At 48.8% G+C, this 16,687-nt stretch overlaps 1 protein-coding gene across 1 annotated transcript in view; it reads right to left on the bottom strand.

The window, feature by feature from the left end:
• The window catches only part of NPHP4 (nephrocystin 4), a 355,418-nt gene that overhangs the window by 282,154 nt on the left and 56,577 nt on the right, over positions 1-16,687 (bottom strand). Inside the window, exon 5 of the mRNA XM_075328429.1 lies at positions 7,908-7,972. Within this exon, the coding sequence (XP_075184544.1) occupies positions 7,908-7,972 (65 nt within the window). The remainder of the gene's footprint in view (positions 1-7,907; positions 7,973-16,687) is intronic.

The raw sequence follows: 16,687 nt of genomic DNA, 5'->3' as shown, positions 1-16,687 counted from the left end.
AAGTTATAGATCTCGGAAGGTAAGGAGGAGAAATTGAAAGCGAAGAGGGGCCTACAGGTACTTTGTTGCCAAAGGGCTCGCCTACAGGTACTTTGTTGCCAAAGGGCTCGCCTACAGGTACTTTGTTGCCAAAGGCCTCGCCTACACGTACTTTGTTGCCAAAGGGCTTGCCTACAGGTACTTTGTTACCAAAGGCCTCGCCTACAGGTACTTTGTTGCCAAAGGCCTCGCCTACAGGTACTTTGTTGCTAAAGGCCTCGCCTACAGGTACTTTGTTGCCAAAGGGCTCGACTACAGGTACTTTGTTGCCAAAGGCCTCGTCTACAGGTATTTTGTTGTCAAAGGCCTCGCCTACAGGTAATTTGTTGCCAAAGCGCTCACCTACAGGTACTTTGTTGCTAAAGGCCTTGCCTACAAGTACTTTGTTGCCAAAGGGCTCGTCTACAGGTACTTTGTTGCCAAAGGGCTCGCCTACAGGTACTTTGTTGCCAAAAGGCTCGCCTATAGGTACTTTGTTGCCAAAGGGCTCGCCTACAGGTACTTTGTTGCCAAAGGCCTCGTCTACAGGTATTTTGTTGCCAAAGGCCTCGCCTACAGGTAATTTGTTGCCAAAGCGCTCACCTACAGGTACTTTGTTGCTAAAGGCCTTGCCTACAAGTACTTTGTTGCCAAAGGGCTCGTCTACAGGTACTTTGTTGCCAAAGGGCTCGCCTACAGGTACTTTGTTGCCAAAAGGCTCGCCTATAGGTACTTTGTTGCCAAAGGGCTCGCCTACAGGTACTTTGTTGCCAAAGGGCTCGCCTACAGGTACTTTGTTGCCAAAGGCCTCGCCTACACATACTTTGTTGCTAAAGGCCTCGCCTACAGGTACTTTGTTGCCAAAGGGCTCGACTACAGGTACTTTGTTGCCAAAGGCCTCGTCTACAGGTATTTTGTTGTCAAAGGCCTCGCCTACAGGTAATTTGTTGCCAAAGCGCTCACCTACAGGTACTTTGTTGCTAAAGGCCTTGCCTACAAGTACTTTGTTGCCAAAGGGCTTGTCTACAGGTACTTTGTTGCCAAAGGGCTCGCCTACAGGTACTTTGTTGCCAAAGGGCTCGCCTACAGGTACTTTGTTGCCAAAGGGCTCGCCTAAAGGTACTTTGTTGCCAAAAGCCTCGCCTACAGGTACTTTGTTGTCAAAGGGCTTGGATAAAACTAGAGCTTGCCCAGGGTGGTCTGATCCCCTCCAATACTTTGGATAACTAATTTAAAGGGGTTGTCCAGTACATTTATATTAATGGTCTATTGTAATGACAGATCATCAACATCTGATCGGAGGGGGGGTACGACGACTGTCACCCCACATATCAGCTGTTATCGGTACCAGCTAGATTTGATCAGCGGAATAGCACAACGCCATCAACAGTACCGTTCCTGAAGTGAGGTACTGCAGATCCAACCCGAATAAGAGCAGAAGGGCAGTACCTGACCTCGGCCAGTATACAGCTGATGGCGCTGTGCTGTGCGCCTGTCAATCATCTGAACTATTTAGTTCTTCTCTCTTCTCAACACAAAATTTTCCATTATTGCTGAAAGTGGCCCAAAATATTCCCATCAGTGCAAACAATGGCCTTTTTTTAACAAAAGGGCCATTTAATAAAAGATTTCTATATTATAATTTGTACTAACAGTTTTCTTTCCGAAGGTAAAATCTCCTCTGCGATGTCTCGGCGTGGCGATGGTTTCATTAATAGGCAATAATTCTTCGTTCCAGGACACAGAATCAATTAAAATTTCACTTTCGTGTCTTCAAACAACTTTCGACAATTTGGACAATCTGCTGCATTATCCATAAGTGGTTTAGGAGAAAGATACTTTTAGCGTTTTTCTTGAATTATATCTTCTCCCGGATAATTCGTGCAGGCGCCCGGCACAGCATGTTAATTAGCTTATGTGCCTGGCAAAAAGCTCGGCAAATTATTGTACGCACATTAAATTAAAACTGCTCCTGTAGGGGCAGGAGCGCGTCCAGGAGAGCGTGTCCGGATGTAACCCTTTCAGCCTGGCGAGGTGGCGAAAAATTAATACAAAAAATAGAATTAAATAGATATTCAAAAACACTGTCCCTATCTCACAGGTCTCCTAACTGCGGGATACACTAATCTGCCTTTTGGATCATCAAAGCAGCACAAAGTATTTCAGGATTGGAGAAAGGTGAAGAAGTGTCATCTATTGTGTAAAATGCTCCATTTTTGGCCTTTCTTTGGTACCAACACACCAACCATCTAACCCCAGCATTTTTAATTTAGCAAGAGACTGCAACTAGGGTTCAAGCTAAAGGGAAAGCCACATGGTGTGACCGTGGCCTGGTGGCAGTGTGGCCAAAAATTTCACCCACGCGATGTCCCACTGCTACACGATTAGGTTTCACAATGTTGTGGCCATTTACCAATGATATGTGGGTAGAGATATGACGACGCACCCGCCATGGGCGCAACGTCTAGATGAACTCCACTGCATACCCCACCATGGGCGCACCCTCTAGTTGAAATAGTCTGTGTTTCCTGCCATGAGCGCACCGTCTAGCTGCACTCAGCTGTGTATCCTGCCATGGGCACACCATCTAGCTGAACTCAGCTGTGTATCCCACCATGGGCGCACCGTCTAGCTGCACTCAGCTGTGTATCCTGCCATGGGCACACCATCTAGCTGCACTCAGCTGTGCATCCCACCATGAGCGCACCGTCTAGCTGCACTCAGCTGTGTATCCTGCCATGGGCACACCATCTAGCTGAACTCAGCTGTGTATCCCACCATGGGCGCACCGTCTAGCTGCACTCAGCTGTGTATCCTGCCATGGGCACACCATCTAGCTGCACTCAGCTGTGCATCCCACCATGGGCGCACCGTCTAGCTGCACTCAGCTGTGTATCCCACCATGGGCGCACCGTCTAGCTGCACTCAGCTGTGTATCCCACCATGGGCGCACCGTCTAGCTGCACTCAGCTGTGTATCCCACCATGGGCGCACCGTCTAGCTGCACTCAGCTGTGTATCCCACCATGGGAGCACCATCTAGCTGCACTCAGCTGTGTATCCCGCCATGGGAGCACCATCTAGCTGCACTGAGCTGTGTATCCCGCCATGGGTGCACCATCTAGCTGCACTCAGCTGTGTATCCCGCCATGGGCGCACCGTCTAGCTGCACTCAGCTGTGTATCCCACCATGGGCGCACGTCTAGCTGCACTCAGCTGTGTATCCCGCCATGGGCACACCATCTAGCTGCACTCAGCTGTGTATCCCACCATGGGCGCACCGTCTAGCTGCACTCAGCTGTGTATCCCACCATGGGCGCACCGTCTAGCTGCACTCAGCTGTGTATCCCGCCATGGGCACACCATCTAGCTGCACTCAGCTGTGTATCCCGCCATGGGTGCACCATCTAGCTGCACTCAGCTGTGTATCCCGCCATGGGAGCACCATCTAGCTGCACTCAGCTGTGTATCCCGCCATGGGTGCACCATCTAGCTGCACTCAGCTGTGTATCCCGCCATGGGAGCACCATCTAGCTGCACTCAGCTGTGTATCCCGCCATGGGTGCACCATATAGCTGCACTGAGCTGTGTATCCCGCCATGGGCGCACCGTCTAGCTGTACTCAGCTGTGTATCCCGCCATGGGCACACCATCTAGCTGCAGTCAGCTGTGTATCCCGCCATGGGCACACCATCTAGCTGAACTCAGCTGTGTATCCTGCCATGGGCACACCATCTAGCTGCACTCAGGTGTGTATCCCGCCATGGGAGCACCATCTAGCTGCACTCAGCTGTGTATCCTGCCATGGGCGTAACGTCTAGCTGCACTCAGCTGTGTATCCTGCCATGGGCACAATGTCTAGCCGCACTCATCAATGTACCCCACCATGGGCACACCATCTAGCTGCACTCATCCATGTACCCCACCATGGGCGCACCATCTAGCTGCACTCATCCATGTACCCCACCATGGGCGCACCATCTAGCTGCACTCACCTGTGTATCTCGCCATGGGCGCACTCAGCTGCGTACCTGCACTCCATTTCTTTTCTAGAGATCACATGGAAAGATGAGGCCTTGAGATCATTTTTATTGGTGCTGGTGCTGTGTGACAGCCATTATTGCTGTGTATCTGGGTTGGTGTTGCACAAAGCCAAAAGGGGACTCTGGTGGCCGAGGTTGAGCACCTTGCTGGCTCTCCATGCAGGTGCACCGTTTCAATAACCGTGGCCGCTATGCATCACTGCCCTTAATAGAATAGTGACCCACTCCAGAGGTCTCCGTGACAAGGCAATGGGCGATCAAAATATAATACTTGGGTGTGCGGACTCTTCTTTTCTGTGTAGAGGATGGTGAAAACATCCAATTTGTGAAGATGAAGCACACAGTAGGATAAAGTTGACAAAACTCACTAGAAATGTTACTTTCTTTGGTGTGCCTGTGACACCTAACACCCATATTGTGCACTAAAATGGCGCACACCATTAAGAGATTAATATCAGATCGGTCACAATATTCTGATTATTGGGGAGACAACCTCTGGGACCCCATCAATGTAAAAGTGATATTTTCTTCAGTAGTCCTGTGCTGTGCACTCCGGACCACCAACTGGGCAAAGAGTTAAAGAGTACATCTTATGGGGGGGTGCGGCTGCAGCTACAATACTGGGGCAATATGTTTAGTAAATCTCCTCACACTGGGCTGGTACTCGGTTATCAATAGGTCTAGTTATGCCCAGCCTAGAACAGTATCAGGAAATGTGGCTAATAGTGGAGAAAAGGAGGAGATCACAGACACTTAGAGGATGTCTCATGATCATAAATGGCTAAAAGTGCAAAACAGCTTGTAAAATCTAATCAACATCCTAATAAACGTCCTTTCCTTTCTCGGGAAAGGAGGGATTTTTTTATTTTATCATTTACTGCTCGTTGCCTAGGTTACCAGCCACCACTCTAGTGAGTCCAGAGGTGGCCGGTCTCCCCGAAAAGAAGTGCAGCATTTACAAGCTCTTTTCTATAGAGTTGTTAAGTGCTGCATTTAATCTGACCAGATTTTTGGATCAGTGCTCCAGTGCTACTTCGATTCTGCAGAGGCAAAGCATCAGAGAGTGCACAGTTTGGGCCAATGCCTCAAACATGTCTAAGGTCCAAACTGTCAATCATCATGTCACGGGTTGTGTAACGTGTGACAGACAGTCATGTGGTTTCTGGCCATAGAAGGTCACATCGTTTGGTTGCGCAATATTTCTGGGCTTTCCTGCTGGATTCAGCTCTCCTCCTTTTAGACCCAGCAGGAGCTCGCCTTCCACCCAGCTGCTGATCATCAGCATTATCTTGGTGCTTATATACCCCTTCCATCATTGGACTGGTGCTGGTAATATTTTTCAGCTCATTCTACCTCTGGTTGCAAGCTGGTGGCTTGTACTCCTCTGTGGTATTGTTGCTGAAAACTCTGCTGACCTTCTACCTGAGTCATCTGTAGATAAGTAGTTCATGTTTTTCCCCCTGTGTGTCCTCCTTGTGTCTTCTACAGTGGTTAGTGGAGCTGACGAAGAGCTCATCCCATCCGTTCCCTATTTAGGGTCCAGCACTAGGGATACCTAGGGTTAGGAGGTATCTGGCTCGGCGCATAGGTGCGGAACTTATCTAGGGTGGTGAGGGACCCCAGGGACCACCAGTAGGTTCGGTCAGGGGTCCCTTCCCTTTCCCTAAACACAGGGTTTCCCCTCCCTTTTGCCGCTCGCTTGGTACTTTCCTGTACCTAGCGAGACACATCAAGAGCTCATTGTCTCCCAGCAAGCAAGAAGACATAAAGCTGGGGAGCAGTGCACGTCTGAAGATAAAAGATGAGCATAACACTTAGGCAGCACAGAGTATTTTCAGGAGTAGGTGCTGATTTGAGGATCTTCTGATCAGAATTAAAGCATCTTATGCTTATTGTTGATCACTGGACTGAATTTAGGCTTTGTGCACACGGTGCGTTTTTTGATGCAGTTTTTTATAAATCTGCATGCCTATCCTAAAGCCAGTAAAGTTTGAGATTTTTGAAGTGCTGTGCGCACGTTGCTTTTTTTTTTCTCTTTGCAGATTTTGTTTCATGGCAATTGTTGGGGTGTTTTTCAGCCCTTCCACCCATTAACGTCATTAAAAAAAAATGCATGGCAAAAAATGCACCGAAAATGCACCAAAAACTCATGCATTTTTCGATGTGTTTTTCTGGCAGAAGGGGCAAATTTCATGCAGAAAAGTTCTGTACCAAATCTGCACCATGTGCACATACCCTTAATATGTCCAAAAGTCTTTCCTAGCAAAAAGAATCATTTCTACTGCTAAAATTTTTGCTTCTCTCCGGTGAATTAATTACCAGCGGCAGAATAATGCAGCAAAAACATTTATACTATTACTCAGAATAAACAACCAGAGACAGGAATAATAAAAATCCAGAGAAAGGGCTGGAAAAATACAAAGGCCGGTGATTAAATAGGAAAATGATATATGTCCCCATGTGTGATAAGGTGTAGCGTAAGGAGAACCTGCAATTACGTTTTACCAGTGTACATATAAAAGGAAATTAAGCACATCTATCTTTCATACGTGTTCCTATATTCTCCCTAGTTTTCCTCCAGGCTGAGTTAGATGCTCTCCAATACTTCATTGTTTTATGGTGGTTTATCAAGGTAGAATAGATAAATTGCACAGCTCCTGCCTTCTGAAGTTCCGAAAGGTTCTCAATATTTTACAATACACCTGCAATTTTCTGGCGCCCAACAGGGGACAAAACTAAAAATGATAAAATCGTTTATCACGTCATCCTTGACACCATCATTTCTTCTACTTGCCCGGTGATGTCACAGATGTAAACTAACCTCAAGTTGGGCACAATTATGATATCATAATAAAAAATATACCGTATTTTTCGTTTTATAAGACGCACCGGATTATAAGACGCACCCCAAATTTGAAGAAAAAAGGTGAAAAATAAAATATGGGGTCCGTTTTATAAATTGGTGGTGTCTGTCCAGGGAGAAAGGGCAGCAGCGGAGCGGGAGTCATAGAAGGCAGAGGTGGTAGGTATTGGAGTACGGTGATGCTAGTAATGGTACAGAGGGAGGCCCAGATACTCACTGTGGTCTCTGTTCTGTGTGGGGCTAGTGACGCCGCTCTGTGCGGGGCCGGTGACGCTGCTCTGTGCGGGGCCGGTGATGCCACTCTGCTCTGTGCGGGGGGGGGCAGTGAGTCACCCGCCATTCTGAAGATGTCGGCGGTCTATGGTGAGTGCTTCAAACAACGGCTGTCGGAGTCGGCGCGTGCGCGGATGAGAGCTTGAGCTGAGAGCTCCATCTGCGCATGCGCTGACTCTAAGCGCGATTATTTGAATATCTGACCGCCGACATCTTCAGAATGACCGCCGAACAGAGTAGCCGCGCTCTGAGCAGAGTGACCGCCGCACAGAGCAGCCACGCGCCGAACAGAGCAACCGCGCTCCGAACAGAGCAGCCATGAGCCGAGCAGAACAGAGCAGCCGCGCGCCGAGCAGAACAGAGCAGCCGCGCGCAGAGCAGAACAGAGCAGCCGCGCGCCGAGCAGAACAGAGCAGCCGCGCACCGAGCAGAACAGAGCAGCCGCGCACCGAGCCGAGCAGAACAGAGCAGCCGCACGCTGAGCACAGTGGCGCCGCCGATGCACCCAACAGCGCCGTACTGACCAGCGCCGGCAGCACCCGGTAAGCTATATTCAGATTTTAAGACGCACCCCTCATTTTCCTCCCAAATTTTTGGGAGGAAAAGTGGGTCTTATAATCCGAAAAATACGGTATATATTTGCTGCTACTCTATGTGGCACGCTGCATAAGACATTTGGAGTCAAGGAATGGGTAACAAGGGGCTACTTACACTCAGCCAAGTCTTTAAAAGATGGATGTAGCAATGCTCGAGGCGATCCATGGTAAAGAGTCAACCTAAAAACAAACATAAAAATATAGAAGAATTAACATGTGTGATAACACGCTCCGGGATCGCCTTTGCTGGGTTCAAAGGGCACGTATTCACCTCAGGCAGACAGCCGAATTCAAGGTGTAACTGACGCTTGGTCAGGTTTATTGCAGTGAAGCATAAACAAAAAGAAAAAAAAACACCAACAAAATAAATCCTTGCCTGTCCGGCACTAACTATACACGGTGTTATCCTAACTACCAACTGGAGGGCTTCTCCCTTCCAGCTAAACCATACAAACATCAGGCACTGCTCCTCACAAGTGTCTCCTACACAGACAGGCTTACTGTGTTCCCAGATGGAGACCCTCCCCCAACTTCCCAGATTCCTTTTACCTCCGTCCTTCACCTCCCATTAATCCATTAGTAGCCAGGTGATCCTGGCCAGGCTAAGTCACATAGGACCGATACCGGGGTGAGATATACCTGCCCTCATCCACTAAACCCACATGAGTCTCACATATCCCCCCCCCTCTGCTCAGACCACTGCAGCTGAGCAACAGCACCCACAAAACAGTGCACACGAGACAGGGCATCAGCATTCCCCATCCGCACCCCCGGGCGGTGCTCCACTGTAAAACGGTAGGCCTGAAGTGCAAGGAACCACCGGGTCACTCGGCCATTCCGTTCCTTATTCAAGTGCATCCACTTGAGAGGGGCATGGTCAGTGATCAGCCGGAACTTCCTTCCTATCAAGTAATATTTAAGGGACTCTAGAGCCCACTTAATGGCTAAGCATTCTTTTTCCACTATGGCATAGTTGCGTTCATGCTTATTAAGTTTCCGACTAAGATAAAGGACCGGATGTTCCTCTCCGTCCTTCAGTTGTGACAATACAGCCCCTATACCGGCATCAGAAGCGTCCGTTTGGACCACGAACTCGCTGCGGAAGTCAGGAGTCATTAGCACAGGTTGAGAGCAAAGAGCTAGTTTTAAGTTATGGAAGGCTTCTTCGGCTGCCGTGGTCCATTTGATCATGACAGAGTCTTTCCCTTTGGTAAGGTCCGTCAGGGGAACAGCGGTAGCCGCGAAATTGGGAATGAACCGTCGGTAGTAGCCAGCTATTCCCAAAAACGCTCTCACCTGCTTCTTGTTGACTGGTTGCGGCCATTTCTGAATGGCTTGTATCTTGTCAATCTGGGGTTTAACAATTCCCCTCCCAATTACGTATCCCAAATACCGGGCTTCTTCCAGCCCGATATGACATTTCTTGGGGTTTGCTGTTAGACCCGCCTCCCGCAGGTCCTCAATCACAGCCTCTAGTTTCTGGAGGTGCGTCTCCCAGTCCAGGCTGTAAATTACTATGTCATCCAAATACGCAGAAGCATACTGCCTATGGGGCCTCAGGACTCGGTCCATCAACCTTTGAAAGGTTGCCGGTGCCCCGTGTAGTCCAAACGGCATATACACATACTGGTATAAACCTTCCGGTGTAGAAAACGCGGTTTTCTCTTTAGCGGCCTCTGTTAGCGGGATCTGCCAATAGCCCTTCGTTAAGTCTAGGGTCGTGATATACCGGGCTTTTCCAAGCCGATCTATTAATTCATCGACCCGTGGCATAGGGTATGCATCAAATTTGGAGACCGCATTTAATCTCCTGAAGTCATTGCAGAATCTAATGGAGCCGTCTGGTTTCGGTATTAACACAATCGGACTCGACCAGGCGCTATGCGATTCCTCGATTACACCTAACTCCAACATGGTCTTCACTTCTCGGGAGACAGCTTCCCGCCGAGCCTCCGGTATTCGGTAGGGCTTTACCTGAACTGTTACCCCAGGCTCTGTTATGATGTCATGTTTAATGAGAGTGGTCTGCCCGGGCTTTTCCGAGAAAAACTCGTGATTGTTGATTACAAACTGCTTGACGTCGGTCTTTTGCCGCTCCGACAGAGTCTCCGCCGTCCCGACATCCGGTATGGTCTGCTTGCAGACCGGAAGGGCCAGACCTGCTGACAGAGCTGGACGGTCCTTCCAGGGTTTTATCAGATTCACGTGATAAATCTGTTCAGGCTTCCTTTTACCAGCCTGGTACACTTTGTAGTTTACCTCACCCACCCGTTCCTTAATTTCAAAGGGGCCTTGCCACTTTGCCAGAAATTTGCTTTCTGCCGTGGGGACCAGGATCAACACCCTATCTCCGGGTGCAAAAGTACGGATCTTGGCCCCCCTATCATAAATCCTTTTCTGTGCTCCTTGAGCCTGTATCATATGCTCTTTAACGATGGGCATCACCGCCGCAATACGGTCCTGCATTTGGGTTACATGGTCTATTACGCTTTTGAACGGGGTGACCTGTCCCTCCCAGGTTTCTTTAGCGACATCTAACAGTCCACGGGGACGTCGGGCGTACAGAAGCTCGAAAGGAGAGAACCCGGTGGAAGACTGGGGCACCTCCCGGATGGCAAAAAGCAAATACGGGAGTAAGTAGTCCCAGTTCTTCCCGTCCTTGTCTATCGCCTTACGGAGCATCTGTTTCAAAGTTTTGTTAAACCGTTCGACCAGTCCGTCCGTTTGAGGGTGATACACGGAGGTGCGTAACTGTGCTATTTGTAACAGCCTGCAGAGTTCTTTCATTACTTTAGACATAAAGGGGGTTCCTTGGTCTGTGAGTATTTGTTTTGGGACACCAACCCGACTAAACACATGGACCAGCTCCTTGGCAATGGTCTTGGTGGCCGTGTTACGCAAAGGGATGGCCTCGGGGTAACGAGTGGCATAATCCAAGATGACAAGGATGTGCTGGTGTCCTCGTGCAGACTTGGGGAGGGGTCCAACTAAATCCATCCCAATTCTCTCAAATGGGATCTCGATGATAGGCAGAGGTACTAAGGGGCTACAGAAACGGGGCCTAGGCGCAGAGATTTGGCAGTCAGGACAAGACTCGCAATAGGTGCGAATATCGTGATGCATGCCGGGCCAAACAAAACAGTGTAATATCCTTTCGGTAGTTTTCTGGACCCCCAGGTGTCCCCCCATCATGTGTCCGTGTGCCAGGTCCAGCACTCTCCGCCTGTAGGCTCTCGGCACAACCAATCGTTGTACTGTGTCATCCCCCTTCTTCTCTATCTGATAGAGAAAGTCATTCTCCAGTGCCATGTAGGGGTAAGACAGCCTAGTACCTGCATCCACCTGCACCCCGTTTATCATTTTAACATTTTTTATAGCCTGAGAAAGGGTAGGATCTCTCATTTGCTCACTTTGGAAGTCATCTTTCTGGACTTCCAAATTCAGCCAAGAGGAAGGGGGACAGCCACCCGTGTCCGCCTCTGCCCCGGGTTCATCGGAATCACCCGCCAGAACTGAAAAGGGGAACTGGGGGTTGTTTTCAGCGGATTCCTCCTCTGAACCCTCTTGTGGGGCATCCTCTAGTGGCTCCGGGCCCACACAAGGTGTGGGAGAAGGATCATCCGTGCGGCTACCCTGGGGTACTAATTGGTTCTCCCACAACTGCCAGAAGTGGGGAAAATCCCTGCCCAAAATGATATCATGCAATAGTGCTGGTACTAGTCCCACCTTATGATGCACAGACCCATAGGGCGTAGTAATGCAGGAGACCGTTGTGAGGTACGAGCAGGTGTCTCCATGCACACATGTCACAGAAAATTTATCTGACGGTCCCATCGGGACTGCCACCAGACTGGCCTTTACCAGAGTCACCACACTTCCCGAGTCTAATAGTGCAACAACAGTATTGCCATCAATGGACACTTCACACAGGTGTTTTTTCATATCGCCTTGACATGCAGCAACACACACTACCCGTGCAACCATAGCCCTGCGTTTTTCAAAGTCCGTGACATCACACTGCATCGGTTCTGCAGTTACTGGACAGTTTGCAGCAATGTGGCCCGCCTCCTGGCAGCGGAAACACCTCACGGGCCCCTTGCTAAGACCATAGTTTGGCACCTTAGCCCTCACAGGGCCAGCAGTCCTGTTTTCCTCCTCCACTGCCTTAGGATATTTTCCTCCTCCCCATGACCCTGGAACAGTCTTACCAGATCCTCGTCGAGAAGGGGAAGAGCGAGGATGTGTAGCATCGTCCATAAGTCCTTCTGCCAAGGAATAACGCTCCACTAGATCCACTAGCTGATCCGCTGTCGTGGGGTTTCCATGGCTTACCCACCTCTTCAGAGATGGCGGTAGAGCTCTTAGGTATTTATCAAGAACGATTCTTTGTACCATCTCTGGCGCCGTCAGAACCTCGGGCTGTAGCCATTTCTTGGTCAAGTGAATGAGGTCAAACATCTGTGACCGCGGTGGTTTATCGGGCTGATAAGTCCATTGATGAACTCTCTGTGCTCGCACGGCCGTCGTCACTCCCAGCCGGGCAAGGATCTCGGCTTTTAGTTTATCAAAGTCATGCGCTGCTTCAGGCTCAAGATCAAAGTAGGCTTTTTGTGCCTCACCTGCCAGAAACGGTGCAAGCAAGTCGGCCCATCGCTCCTTTGGCCACTTTTCCCGCTCCGCCGTCCGTTCAAACGTGGTCAGGTAAGCTTCCACATCGTCCTCTGTGGTTAATTTCTGCCAGCACCGACTCACATGAATCACCCTCTGGTCAGCCTCCGCATTACTCTCCGGTACGGTCGCCAGACGCTGCGCCACCTGCTGCAAAAGTTGGCGGTCTTTAACCGTCGATTCCACCAGTTCCTTCAACTGTGCCGACATCAAGCGATTTGCCTCTTGCTGCACAGCTGCGGATTGTACCAGCGCTTTCACCACGTCATCCATTATGATGCGCTGTAACGTGCTGCCCGCATTCTCCACCACAATGTGATAACACGCTCCGGGATCGCCTTTGCTGGGTTCAAAGGGCACGTATTCACCTCAGGCAGACAGCCGAATTCAAGGTGTAACTGACGCTTGGTCAGGTTTATTGCAGTGAAGCATAAACAAAAAGAAAAAAAAACACCAACAAAATAAATCCTTGCCTGTCCGGCACTAACTATACACGGTGTTATCCTAACTACCAACTGGAGGGCTTCTCCCTTCCAGCTAAACCATACAAACATCAGGCACTGCTCCTCACAAGTGTCTCCTACACAGACAGGCTTACTGTGTTCCCAGATGGAGACCCTCCCCCAACTTCCCAGATTCCTTTTACCTCCGTCCTTCACCTCCCATTAATCCATTAGTAGCCAGGTGATCCTGGCCAGGCTAAGTCACATAGGACCGATACCGGGGTGAGATATACCTGCCCTCATCCACTAAACCCACATGAGTCTCACACATGATACAACCTAAATTACAGGGATATTTTCAATCTTTGCAGATGAATATTTATGGATAGTGCACGTAAAAAAAGCACTTTTGCCATTTACCGCTTATAAACACTTGCAGCCATTTTTAAGATATTAAAGGGAACCTGTCACCAGATTTGGGGCCTATAAGCTGCGGCCACCCCCAGTGGGCTGTTATATAAAGCATTCTAACATGCTGTATATAACAGCCCAGGTCACAGTGTAGAACGTAAAAATCACTTTATAATACTCACCTAAACGGCCGGTACGTTGCAGATGGGTGTCTCCGTTCTCCGGGTGTGGCGACTCCTCTTTCGGCCATCTTCGTCCTCCTTCTTCTGAAGCTGGGGTGAATGACACGTCCTACGTCATACACACAGGCCAGCATTGACATCCTGCGCAGGCGCATTTTGATCTACCCTGAGCAGGGCAGATCAAAGTATTATAGTGCCGGCGCGTATGCATGACGCAGGACGCGTCATTCATCCCAGCTTCAGAACAAGGGAGACGAAGATGGCCGAAAGAGGAGGCGCCGCACCCGGAGAAGGAGACACCCATCCGACCAGTCTGCACCGTACCGACCGTTTAGGTAAGTATTATAAAGTGATTGCAATGTTATAAATAGTGGCCTGGGCTCTTGTATACAGCATGTTAGAATGCTGTATATAAGAGCCCGGTGGTGGTGGCCGCAGCTTATAGGCCCCAAATCTGGTGACAGGTTCCCTTTTACACTTTTCTTTTGTTTATCGTTGTTGCCTAGGAGACAGTCTGCTGCTGCTGTCTATCTTGTAAGCATTGTGCGGATATATCATTGGTGCAACCTGCGCCCAAGAGTTAGGGGGGCCCATTTCTGCCTCCAAAATCAGTGGAATTTTGCATTTTTATGAGTTATTTGACTGCAAAGGGCCCATTTACCGTTTTTGCACAGGGGCCCTTTTCTGTGTCCGCCAGTGGCTGAAGCTCACAGAGATAAAGGAATCAAAGTGTTCTGCAGTAATCCTGGCCAGCTTCATAGCAGTGCTTACAAGCTCGATAGAAAAGACATTGTAAGCGCTGCACATGTTTGGCTGTCAAGCAGCAGTGGTCGGTCTCCTAGCCGTATTTAAGTTAGTAAATAGGAAGGTAGAACACTAGATAAACTTTGGACTTAAAAAAAACCCCACAAAAATCTAATTTCCCTGTAAATAATTGTATAAAATCATCCGGTTTTCAATTTTTTTTGGAGAATGATCTCAATCGACTGACTCGTGATTAATATTCTATGAAGGCGGATTGACCTCAGGAAAAAAAAAATAAAAAAAAATAAAATGTGCCAACGCTTCATGCTCCGGTAACTTAATATCTCTCTAACCAAATATTCTATTAGACGTCCATTCCATTCCTCCCATCAGCAGAACATTACGTACAGCGATACAGACGTCTCTTTAGAGAACTGTGTCTCGGATAATGACAGTTTTCTCTCTAGATGGCTGCATTGCCGCATTTATTAGGCAGTTTTTGTAGGATCCCCGGCTTTTCAGGCGGCACGTTCAACCGTGTAATCATAGCCACAATATGCTGTTACATCAATCTAAATGAGATAGCATTGTCCAAATTACACTCAAATAAAGAAGTAAATATTTTCAAACATTATTTCCTCGCCTTTTTTTTTTTTTCTCGTCTTTTCGGTAATGCAAACTCAGGAACAGAAGCCATCTGGGCAGTTTACGGTGCCAGTTTTTAATTTGAGAATTCACGCGCAGCTACCATTAGGCTCCTTAATTCTGGGCTTGGAAAGGAGAATTCTTCAAGGTCTCACATAGTTCACTTTTTTTTTAAACTTTTAGTTATTTATTTATGGGCAGATCTAGAGTTAGAAAAATGTGACACCCATGACGGTTCCAGTAAAAAGGGGATCATTCGATGAGTAAGGGGATATTCACACGTTGCAGATTTTTTCCAAAACTGCTACTGAAAATTTGTTCTATTCTCCTGGGGTTGTTTTGGTGCCGAGCCTATGGGGGTCTACTAGAACCATTTAGCCTACAGAATCATAATCGTCGTTTGTGCGTCACGGGCAAAATCGCTGCCCGTGGCGCACAATATCGTTCGGAGCCGTCACACGAACTTACCTGCCTAGAAACGTCGCTGTGGCCGGCGAACAGCCTCCTTTCTAAGGGGACGGTTAGTGCGGCGTCACAGCGACGTCACTAAGCGGCCGCCCAATAGACGCGGAGGGGCAGAGATGAGCATCCGTAACATCCCGCCCACCTACTTCCTTCCGCATTGCCGGTGGCCGCAGGTAAGCTGTAGTTCGGCATTCCCAAGGTGTCACACATAGCGATGTGTGCTGCCTCAGCAACGACGAACAACCTGCGTCCACAACAATCAACGATTTTTTGAAAATGAACGACGTGTAAACGATGGACGATTTGGGGAGTATTTTCCATCGTTAACGGCCGCTCGTTGGTGTCACACGCAATGACGTCGCTAATCATGCCAGATGTGCGTCACGGAATCCGTGACCCCGGCGATATATCATTGCGTGTAACAGGGCCTTTAGGCTAGAGATGCCCCTAACTGTCCCTCATCCCAGAGGTACGCCTGATGGTGGCGAGGTCTGGACCCCCAGCATAACCCTAACTCCTAAGCAGCCCTGACTTTATACCTCCATCCAGGGAGGGGGCTGGGACTGTAGTATTAACTTCCTACACAATTAGACAGACAGGGAGGAACTAAAACACTTACAGCAGTCACTCACAGAGGTAAAGACAATATGTGCACAGGCGGGAAATAAAGAAAAGGAAGGAAATACACAACAACAAGGATATCTCCACAAAACACCACAATACAGTAGTGTTTCAGCAGCTGAATCACCCACCAAGACTGGTATAGCTTTTGCTAAAGTCGGCATAGAGAAACAGGATCTACCATCTTTTAAAGGGCAGAGACAGCTATGATAGGTCTTCAGTAACCTGTGACCCCCCCCAAGAGCAACTCACATGCTATCGGGAATTAACTCCCGCCAGACCGATCATCAGCGAGCACAAAACTGTTTGACGCCCGGCTCTGACTAAACAACACAGAAGCATCACGTAGCATGACAAACTCTGCAGTGTGAACAGAGTCTGAAGTCGCGATGACACCTAGTGCGAATAGAGCAGCACAGCGCATGACAACAACCTCACTGAAATGTGAGAGTCTAAAGAACTTCGGGGGACGGGCATCTTACCGAGCCTCGTCTTCAAAGATGACCTGTCAGTTTACAAAAATATGGAATGTATTTACTTGGTGTAAATGCCGCTGTGATTCTGAATTTGGGGATGTTCTTCTTTTGTTCCTGTGCCTCTCCAGTCCCGAAATATGATGCTCTCTCCTTTATATAAATCTAGTATTTAAGACAACTGGGTGTGGTTTTTAAGAATATGCCTACATTGCAGAGTTGAAGACCACACCCACTTGCTAA

This window comes from Anomaloglossus baeobatrachus, chromosome 11 (genome assembly GCF_048569485.1).
Source record: "Anomaloglossus baeobatrachus isolate aAnoBae1 chromosome 11, aAnoBae1.hap1, whole genome shotgun sequence".
Classification (NCBI taxonomy): domain Eukaryota; kingdom Metazoa; phylum Chordata; class Amphibia; order Anura; family Aromobatidae; genus Anomaloglossus; species Anomaloglossus baeobatrachus.
This window is presented reverse-complemented; position numbering and strand designations above follow the sequence as displayed.